Source organism: Taeniopygia guttata, chromosome 4, assembly GCF_048771995.1.
Source record: "Taeniopygia guttata chromosome 4, bTaeGut7.mat, whole genome shotgun sequence".
Taxonomy (NCBI): Eukaryota; Metazoa; Chordata; class Aves; order Passeriformes; family Estrildidae; genus Taeniopygia; species Taeniopygia guttata.
In genome coordinates, this window is record NC_133028.1 from 10,886,043 (window position 1) to 10,896,961 (window position 10,919).

The window sequence follows — 10,919 nt, forward strand, 5'->3', positions numbered from 1 at the left end:
AAATAGCCTGGATGTCACTTTTGTATAAGCTGATTAGAAATGCAAGGAATTTACAGTAGATAAGGATTTGGCCAAGGAATATTTTTAGGAGTTTCTCCCTACCACAGTGCTGTTTATGGTAACGTTAGATGAATGGAGCAGCATTCCCATGAGCTATTCTAACAGGAAATGGTGAAGAACAAGCTCATTCACATAACATTGCAGAACCAAGCAGTAACACGGGTGGATTATACAACCTGGGTGGAGAAGAGGAATTGCACCCTCACCATGTCTGCAGATGACATGAACTTGAGGGGACTGCAGCTGCTGCTTAGGTGAGCAGAGCCTCTGTTCAGAGGCTGCAGGAATGGCAGATAGACACTTCATGGAATTCAGGGAAGATAAATCCACATTCTTGCACCTGTGACCAAGTAACACTATTCATCAGGACAAGGTGGGGGAACAGCTCTGAGGAAAAGTACCTGATGATGCTGTTGGAGAATAAGGTGAAAATGAATCAGCAGCTCTCCTTTGCAGTAAAAGGGTTATAGGGCAGAAGGGGCAACAGTCACAAGTTCCAGGGAAGGAAATTACTGGCTATAATTGCTGGCTATAAGGGGAATGTTTTTCACTGGAAGAGTAGTGCAGTGAACAAGTTGCCCAAGAGGCTGTGGAATCTTTACCCCTGAAGGTATGCAGAACACAGCTGGAAAAGGCCTTGAGGAACATGGTCTGTTTTGTCTTTATAGTCCTCATGGTCTTTAAAGTTGGCCCTGCTTTGAAGACCTCTGTAATTTGCCTAGATTGGTATATTCTGTGAAGATATAGTATAATTACAAAATTGGATTATTTGATGAGTTTGCTGCAATAGCATTTGAAAAAATAGAGACAATTTGGTCTATCTGGGAACTTTTTATCCTTTTTTTTTTTTTTTTTTTTTTTTTTTTTTTAATGCAACAGTTAAAATATAAGTGTTTGGAACCAAACTTCCCCATTTTGGACAACTTAAATCCTGAGTTTTCAGGACTAAGACATCACCTTTGGATGGTACACTCGGGCACATTCCTTACCTGATGCTTCTCAAAGGAAGTTTGGTTTACAGACACTTTAAAATATTTTGCAACCTCTTTTAAGTACTTGACTACCTTTATCATTTGAGCCTTGTGCTCCTAAAAGCATGGATTTGATACTTTTATCTTAGATTGGATATTGTTTGCCTGTTCTTCAGTCACAGCAGTGTGGTTCAGTGCGCACATTGCACATTCATATTGGTAGTTCATGCCCAACTGCATAGATTTTTTTTTTTTCCCTTCTGCAGTTGCTTTTATCACAGAGTATAAGATTTCTTTTGTGGTTACAGGCTGCTAGTTTTGAAAGCCAACATAGTTAGGATCTTCCATTTGGAAACCATGTTTTCATTTAATTTCCTTATCTTAATGTATCTTAGTTTTTTTAGCTGTTTCTTTTGAATTCCAAGGCTTAAAAGCATTATCCATTCATACCTATCAAATGCAGTAGAAAGTAAATTATTCCACTTTTTGTTTGAGCCTGTTCATTCTTTGTTTAACCGAGACAATTGCTAAGGAAAAAGTCAAGTGGCAAACTTTCATTTGCCACCTTGTTCTCCTGTAAACAGAAATGAGAGATTTAAACATGGGTGTGGTCTTATTTGAACAGAGCACTCACTTTAAGTCAAACATGCTTTTCCTCCTGGAACTGCTTGTCTGGATTTGCTTTAGGGATAACATTTTTTCCACTAGTTTTCATTCAACAATCACTCTGGGTTCCAGCCATTTGGTCTTAAACCATTTTAGGACTTGTTTCCAGTAACTGAGGCTGAATTTCTAAGAGCCCAAGCTCCTGGATATCATTCTTACAAGTAGCATTGTGTGTCCCACCTCCTCTGGAGCTCAGATGGGGAAAACAAGAGCAAAACTGGAATGCTGTGTGTTCTACAGTTTGCAGTTTGGGGCTGGGTTTGAGGTTACAGGCTGACTTCACCATAAATCTCATAACTTGGGGTGAAAAAGCGTGGGCCACTGACTTCAGTAGAACTATTTTACACTGTTTAACTCAGAAAATACATGCGTGGTGTTTCTCATTCTAGGCATGTGCTTGTGTTGTGATCAGTGATGCATGTTTATATCAGATTTCAAAGCCTTTTACAAAAGGAGCCATTATAAAATGAACATATGCATTAGAATTGATGTGATATGATGTGAAGAGTAATTTCTGTGTGGGTGGAAACACTGTAGGAGTGAACAGAGATTAGATGTGAACATTTATATTCCAGGTTCACTAAAGTCCAAATTAAGGGAAGCTGGAAAATCTACTTTAGGAATGAGATATTTTGTGCCTAAAACAAATGAAATTTTTGAAACATTGTCTTCTTTATATTTTCATAATTTATTATGGATTCCAAATTTGGTTTTTTATTTATGAATTATTTTTTTAACTATACAGATTTTTTTTATCATCCATCAACTGGAGGCAATGACTTATGTCCATGTCAGTAATGAAAAAGCTCATCTGAATGACAGGATGGATTATCATCAGAGATATCCTGCGTGTATGCTGTTTAGACAATATATTCATATATCTGAGAGAAATATGTATATCATCCCAGTTTTTTGTACCTTTATGGGTGACTCGGCTGGGAAAAGTACAGTACAGTGCTCCTGCAGAAGATTTTGTGTGTGCCTTGTGCTATTTCCCAGGGGGTTTGATTGGCAGTACCCTGCAGTGGCAGTGCTGAGTGGAATGCAGCTTCTCTTTGAGACTTCATGGTACCCTGAAATACTGAAGGAGACAAAGCCCCAGGTGCAGGAGCCTTGCAGAGGTGCTTGGGTGATGTGGGTGTGGGGAAGGGTCTCAGACTCCTTTCCTCACTGCTCCTATTACCCTGCTGTCCCTGGGCACCTTTCTGGGCACCCACAGTGCTGCGTGGAGGGGGATCTACAGCTCCTGCAAGGCTTGGCTGCACAACCATTTGTGTTGCCACTAATTGCCCTTCTCTGGGGTAGCTGCAGGTGCCTGCTGCCTTATCCTCTGATCAGCAGAGCTGCCCTAGTGATCTTTTGATATCTACTAAAGTTCATTAGGTGGCAATTCACGCCATTTCTTAACTTTCCCTCCCCAATCACATAATTACTTAATAGTTTCAAATATTTATTGAGCATGAAGCTTAATTAGGCTGTAGATGAGCATAACATTCAATACTCCCTTGGGAATGTGGCACATGGCTAATTACAGCTTTGCAATTAGCCATGCAGCCGGCTTAGAAGAAACCTCTGAAAAGCCTGCTGAGCCCCAGCAGTGGTACAGAGAGAGGGGTGAAGAGTGCAAACCTTGTGAAAGCAAAATGAGGATTCAAAAGTCAATAGAAAAAAAATTCCAGCAAATTTTGATTGGCAATGTGAGAGTTTTTATTTGGGCTACCCTTGAGAGGCATGAGAGAAGGGAGTGGAAGGGCAGTAAAGAAGAGAAAAACTGGGGAGGGGGAGAAGCTATTTTTTCTAAGTGTTGAAATACTTCTACAATCCTGAATCTTACTATAGGAAAAGGTTGTATCTCAGCAACAAAGCTTGTGCACCAACTTGAAGAGCTAAGGCTTGGTTATTTACATGAACGTTCACTTATCTGTGAATAAACCTTTCTCAATAAATCCCTGTTTATTTTGAGTATTTCTCATACTGAAATCTCTGGAGAAGATCCTGTAGCCTTTATTTCTGGATTACGTGAATCAGAAGTTGGAAGTGTTGCAAGGATTTTGAATAAAAACGAATTGAAGTAGACAGCTACTTTAAATTACATTCTACAAAACAGAGTGCACAGCAGTGGCTCAGAGAGACTGTCTGAAAGAGTCACTACAGATTCAAGCAAAGGCAGTGTAGTGGTCAGCTGTCATTTCCCATGAATACAGCAAAACAAAGAGCAAAAGAGAAACAACCCTGAGGTTTTAAATTCCTCTAGGAATTAGGACCTTGATTTTTCTAGTCTTCAACTTATTACCTGCTGCCATCCACTGAGTTCTTTCATTGGTTCAATATTGACTCATGAGGAAGTAGGATATCCTCTGAGCTTCCTGCATCAGCAGGTTTGCACATGAGGGTTCACAGCCAATTACTGACACAGAACAGAGATGCTTGTGAAGCACCTCCTGGGCACCCTGTGCTGCAGGATGGCTGCAGGTGAGCTGCAATTTTATCTTCCTGTGACTTATTCATGCTAATGCCATGTTCCTAAGTGCTGGTTTTGGGTGGGGTAAGTTTCTTCACAGTGGCAGGTGTGGGGCTGTGTTGTGGGTTTGTGCTGAACACAGGGTTGATAACATAGAGATGTTTTTGTTATTGCTGAGCAGGGCTTACACAGAGCCAAGGTCTTCTCTGCTTTTTTACCCTCCATTCTGCCAGGGGAGTTGGAGGTGAATGGGAGGCTGGGAGGAGACACAGCCAGGACAGGTGACCCAAACTGACAGATGGGATAATCCAAACGATGTGACATCATGGTCAGCATATAAAGTGGAGGGTGGAACGAAGGGAGAAGATTTGGAGATTTTGTCTTCCTAAGTAACTGCTATGCACAGTGGGCCCTGCTCTCTTGGAGATGGCAGAGCATCTGCCTGCCTATGGGAAGCAGTGAATTAATTCCTTGTTTGCTTTGCTTGTGTGCGTGGCTTTTTCTTTTCCTATTGAACTGTCTTTATCTCAACACATGAGTTTTCCAGCTTTCACCCTTCCAATTCTTTCCTTTCACCAGGGGGGGAGTGAGTGAATGGCTGTGTGGATTGCCAGCTGCAGTGAAACTATGACACTACGTGTTGGTTTTGAGCATCTGTGAATTTCATTGAGAGCTAAATTATTCTTGGGAAAAAGAAATCTCATTGAATTAAATAGAGATTATAACTCTGCTTAGAATTATTACTGGCTTTTTAGCACACGACAGAAATAGAGACAAGCCTCATTAATTTATAGCGAAAAGCACCACTTCCTTCTGAGATAACACTGTGGAGCAAGTATTTGAATGTGCAATTAATTACTTTTGTTCTGAGAGAGTAAAAAATGAGGTCATGTCTGTACTGCTCATCTTCATGTTTGTGTTTCATAGAGGATGAGGATTTTCTGTTCTAGTGGTTGCAATACAGTGGAGAGGTTTAGCTCAGCCCTTGCTTAGTTCTGTATATCCTAATAAAAGCCTCAGATTAATACAATTTTATCAAAACAACATGATGCCATAGTCCTTTCTATTGTAGCAATATCACACTTAACTATGTCACAAATGCTGATATTCTGATGCTGTGAGATCCAGTGTAGCAGTCATTGTAGTGAAGAATCATCTTCAAATTGCTTACCTTATCTTTTAGCAAGGTTTTCAGGTAGCATCATGTTAACATCATTATGTAGCTTCCAAAATGACCTCACTTACATACAGTGAGTTCAGGGTGTGGGCAGAACAGGGCCTTGGAAGGTCCTCTCTACTCTCCTCAGTGTCTGCAACGTGCCCAACCTTGCTGTTGATGCACAGCAGAGAAGGAGATTGAGTTAAGCTGCCTGAATATGGCCAAACTGTCACAAAGGGAATTAGGAATCATTTACTAGCACACTGTAAAACACCCAGACTTCCTATGTAAACAAGGCCAACTCTAGTTAAAAAAAAGGAATGAATGTTGCTTTTACTAGTAAGTTTGGCCATTCCTTCCTTTAATAGGCCAGTGATGCATTATTAACATAGCTGGATATTTTAAGCTGATCCATTCCTGAAAAAAGAAAAAGGAAATTATGATCTTGGTCTTGTAAAGCATAGCTTCACCCATACTCTCTCATACCTCAAGATGAATATCTTTCATATTCCCTGCTCATAGTTTTCAATTTCCCTTCTTTTGTTTGACTAATGAGAGAAGGTAATGCTTCAGTTAAGGCAAATTAATATTCCAATAGCTGAGAAGAAAGATGAATCAGTCCAGGATTTCTTACTGATGCATTTTTCTGCCTTTAGGTTTGGGAAGAGCTCTAGGTTTTAAAGTTTTAAGGAAAGCTGTTAGGAAAGACCCAACAATAGTGCAGGCAAAATTTAGCATCACATATACATAGAAAAGTGTGACCATAAACTTCTCACACTGGTGTATTCCCCTGGTGTTTAGACCCTTCAAATACTTGTAGATATTACCATATTTTACCTTAGTCATCATTTGGCTGAGCTTAGACGTACTTAGGCCTTTTAGTGTTTCCTCGTAAATCACACTGCAACCCATGATTATTTTCATTGCTTGTATCTGAAGCTTTGCCAGTTTGATGACATCATTCTGGGACCAAGGTTTTATTCCAAATTTGAAGACAAAACTTAAGTCATTGCTGCTTCTATGGTCATTCCCAAATCTAGAGCCCATGGTGCTTAAGAAGGGTATGGTGAAAGCTTCTAAGATGCAGGGACAGCAGCTGAAAATATATTACACTGGGGACAGACTGGCATTCTCAGAGAGAGTTCACACCAAAAGGAAAATGTTCCCTTCTACCAGAATTATTTTTGCATGTGGATAAAGCATTGCTGCAGTAAGAAACTGCTAATATGGAAGTCAGTTTGTTAGTCCTTGAGATGAGGGCATATGTGGAAAAAAATTAAAAGCAAAGAAACTCTCAAATTGGATGGATGTCGAAATAAGTGAGCTTATGCTTTCCCCATCTCAGTCATTTTGTCCCTGGGCTGGAAACTGTCACCTGCTTTTGGACCAGGCAGCACCAAATGAGACTTCTTGGAGGAGGAAAAAAATGGTGCTGTTATCAAACAAAACTTAGTTATAAAAGACAGAAAATGAGTGTGTACAAAGAATGAAGGTGGTGTCATCTGGGCACAGGCAGAGGAGCACAGTGCACAGCTAATTCGTTCTGGCTTGGAGAGCTGTGTGTGGATAGAAGGCTCACTAAGCCTGAGGGCAAAGCAAAAGGATAAATGGCAAAGTACAACATTGGGGAGGGAAGGGGGAATTGCACAGCTGGTACTGAGATCTTTGGCAAGCTTCATTAGGAGGGGAAGATGTAGCAAATGTTTGGCACTCTGAAGGAAAGGGGTGATTTAGGGCTCCTTGAGTTTTCCTCCACTGACCGCTCAGATCTAATGAGACCACAGCAGTTTCTCGTAATACATGGTGTAAATTACCTCAGGAAAAGAAAAATGGTGAAAAAATAGTCCTTTTAAAGTTTTATATAATTTTCTATGTTTTGGAAGATTGGCAAAGTAGCTTTACCTGCAAGGGTATATAGACTTTCTCTTTTTCTGAGTAAGAATTACAGTTTGCCACTGCTTTCTCCTGAGTGAGGTGATGTCTCAAGTGTCCACAACCTAGAAAGTAAAATAAAATAAAATAAAATATTACACACTTTGCTCATCCAGAGTTCTTTTTCAATCCTACAGCCTACAGACATGTTCCTTGCTGTAGGGAGTTGCTAAAGTTAAACTTGTATTTGTCCACTGGATTAACAGGAAAATATTGTAAAAAAAACAATGCAGGGAGAAGTTACTTTTTCTTTCTGAGCCCAGTAGAATTAAATTCTGTCAGTGAGAGATTGTTTCTAAAATACATTGTCAGATGTTGCTCATTTTCATGTGAAAAATGATCTCCTTTGCTAAATATGTATGGTGTGTTTGTTCCATGCTATGAGCAGCACTTATGGTGGGTTGCTGTCATTTATCAAATGAAAAGTGAAGGCTCAGTTCCAAGATCTTAGTCACTGTTGTTCTGAATATGTGGAATCTTAAGGGAAAAAAACAAGTCCTGTTTAAAAAAAAAAAAAACAAGTCTGTCCTTTCTTAAGAAACAAGAACCCATGATAACCATTCAAAGTAATTATATATAATGACTTCTTAAAAACAATTTCTTTAGTTTTCTTGAGTAAATTACATTACAAAGATGAAGTCATTGTTAATAAATGGCAAGTGAAAGTATACTGAATTCATTCACATATTTACCTTTTCTGCCTTTTCTGTGTGGATGCTAATAATTGCTAGGGAATTGTTATCCTACCTCCTTCCAATTCTTTATGTTGGATTTCTTCCCTTTTTCTCGATCTCTTTTTTATTTTTTTTTTTATATTAAAGCATGAAAACATCAAATAGAAGCGTATTTCTTGACATTTAAAAACCCCCTACTTTATCCAGCCTGAACTTCTGACTAGAGTCTCTCCCCTGGATAAGCACATTTTGGATTTCAGGATTTAGCAGTATGCTCTCTCCTTTGTTTCAAGGTTGCTATTAGTGGACCAGTGCGGTGTCCAGTGCTTTCATTAAAGATCAAGGCAAAACAAGTCAAAGTCTAAAATTACATTGTTATCAATCTCTTTTAAGTCCTGGAATAACTTGAATTTGTCTCAGTGTGCTCTGTCATCAGGCATCCTGGATAAACATAGTTTTTCCCAAAAACCATGGCTTCTGTTCAGTTAGAACTATATTGAAAAGGTTACTTTTTTTCAAAAGTTACTATTGCCATCAATAATTTAATTTCCCAGCTACTATTAGCTCATTTGGTTTCGATGCAGTCTTTTCCAGAAACAATTTTGGAATTTAAATGCAAACCCTAATGCATTATTTTGTGGTGTGTTTTAAAACTTAGGGCAGAAATATTCCTGTGCACAGACAAGCTTAATGATATCTTTTATATTTTCATTTTCAAGAGGCATTTATCCCCTGAAGAGTTCCAGGAAGTCTTCAAAATGAGTATTGAGGAATTTGATCGTCTGGCACTTTGGAAGCGGAATGACCTGAAGAAAAAGGCCCTGCTTTTCTAAACCCTCCCGGATAAAATATGTGCTTAATCAAAACAAAAATAGTCTTGCCAGAACTATCACATGCACTTGCTGTTGAACCATTGTCCAGCTTCATTGTGTTAGTATGTGTCGGGGAAACAAGACAGATTAGATGGTAATGTGTTGGGATACAGAGAATTTGCTAATCTTGCATTTCCAGCTGGTTTTGTCAGTAACTCCTGGTCCTACCCAGTTTACAATGTGCAAAAAATCTAGCTTTAAATTTATTGTTGCTTGCATTTGTTGCTTGATGCAAATGGAAATTCTGAAAGGAAGAGAAAAAAGTGTAGCTGTACACAGGAAATGCATCCAACATTTTGTTCCATTCAGTTTTATAATGCAATTTTTACAAAATCAAGTAAGTAATTTTCCAGCGGGGGATCAGATGCTATTAAAATTATGGTAAAAGCCAAAGAAAAGCATATCCGCAAGCAGTTATTGCAGTTGTTTATCTGTGGTACTTTTTAAGAATGAAAGCAGAAATATGGAAGCACCTTAATTCTACTTCTTATATTTAAACACAGTGTACTCTTTAAAAGATCATATTTGTCTAGAAGGTAACTAGCTATCTTTAATTACAACACCAGAGTTTTTATTTTATTAAGAATATATTGTGACATAAAACAGTTATAATTACTAAAATATATACAGACCTACTAAGATTTAGTTCCATTCATCAGGAAAACTGAAGCCTTATACAAAACTGGTTGAAGAGTGTATTGTGCCAGTTGACTGTGTTTTCCTACTAGCTTGGGGTGTTTGAAGAATGTTTTTTTTACATTTCATGCTGATAAAATACCATGTAATCTTAATTACTATGTAGATAGATATATCTATCTATAAAAGAATTATTTTCATTAATATATGTCCTGAGTGAAGGCATTCTTACTTTCTCAACTTTCCAGCTTTACACAGTAAGCCCTGAGAACTGTGATGGCATTTGGTAGATGTGGAAATGGAACAGTTCAGCATAAAATGTAACAAAACAAAGCTTGGTGTGCTCTATCAGTAATACAGACAATTAGAATCAAATCCATAAAACCCTCATGCATTACTATTTGCATGTTTCTGTAAAAGTCAATTTGAAAAAAACCAAACTATGTGATACTGGTGCAGTACCTTGAAACTATCTTAAATAACAAGCAAAGCTAACAAAATCTAAGCATTTGATATAAGTGTTAGACCTTAATATCTCTTCCAGCTGAAAGACTGTATTAAATTTAATAGTTTCATTTGGTCAGAGGTATGGTTGCTGACAAAGAATGTTTTAAAGTGAGTTGTTAGTTTTTTGTGATACTAAATGAGCATTACAAAAAGTACATTTTTCAGCCATGTGTCAGTATTCTGCATTTTTACTGCCTTGGATGTTTGTACTCACCTCCTACTTCACTATGTCTTTTTGCATTTCCTTAAGGTTACTGGTTAATATATGCACTACAACACACTATTTCAACTGACCCAGCATTGGAAAAATCATAGCATTGAATATGCCTTCTTCCAACTAACTCAAAGTCCATGCTGTTGGAAATAAATATTTTCTCATTACCTAAATGTTTTGTCTGATGATAAAAATGTTTAAAAAAATTCATTAAAACAAAGACATAACTGAATGACTTTGCTAATGTGTGTATAATTTTTTTAGATCATATTGCTGCTCTGGATAGGGTCTTCCCATTATATTAATGTAAATAATATCTAATTTGCATTAAATTTGCTCACTGAGAAGAGCGTTGAATGTACCTCAGAATGTCAAGTTATTGTAAAATCTTGATTTAAACATTCTTTCAAGCAGCTGTCATGTCTCAGCAAGCAAAAGTTGCTTTGCTGGTAATATACAGAACCACCAGCCTGTGTGGAGAACCATTAGCCAGTTTCAAAGGAGAGCTCCCAGTCGTGTGCAGACCACATTCATGATGCTCTTCAACCTCAGAGTAGCTTGTTGCATTGTTTTGAGAAAACTGGCAGCCCATTGAATTGGGCCAATCCAAAATGTGACCAGCAGGGTCCATTGCAACTAAGAAAAACTAAATCCAGGAGAATAATTGATTGGAGAACAATTATGAGGAAGTTTGACGTTGCCGATCTTCTCATCCACATGTTCCTGGGACATAATATTGGTTACAGGCATTTCCTCAGTGATTAAGA

General features: G+C 38.2%; 1 protein-coding gene across 15 annotated transcripts in view; it reads left to right on the top strand.

The window, feature by feature from the left end:
- ABLIM2 (actin binding LIM protein family member 2) overlaps positions 1–10,384 on the top strand; it is a 167,992-nt gene extending 157,608 nt beyond the window's left edge. For all 15 annotated transcript variants that reach the window (XM_072927966.1, XM_072927968.1, XM_072927971.1 and 12 more), the window contains one exon: positions 8,643–10,384. In XM_072927966.1, coding sequence (XP_072784067.1) covers positions 8,643–8,756 — 114 coding nt within the window. In that variant the 3' untranslated portion in view covers positions 8,757–10,384. The remainder of the gene's footprint in view (positions 1–8,642) is intronic.
- Positions 10,385–10,919: the final 535 nt, after the last annotated feature.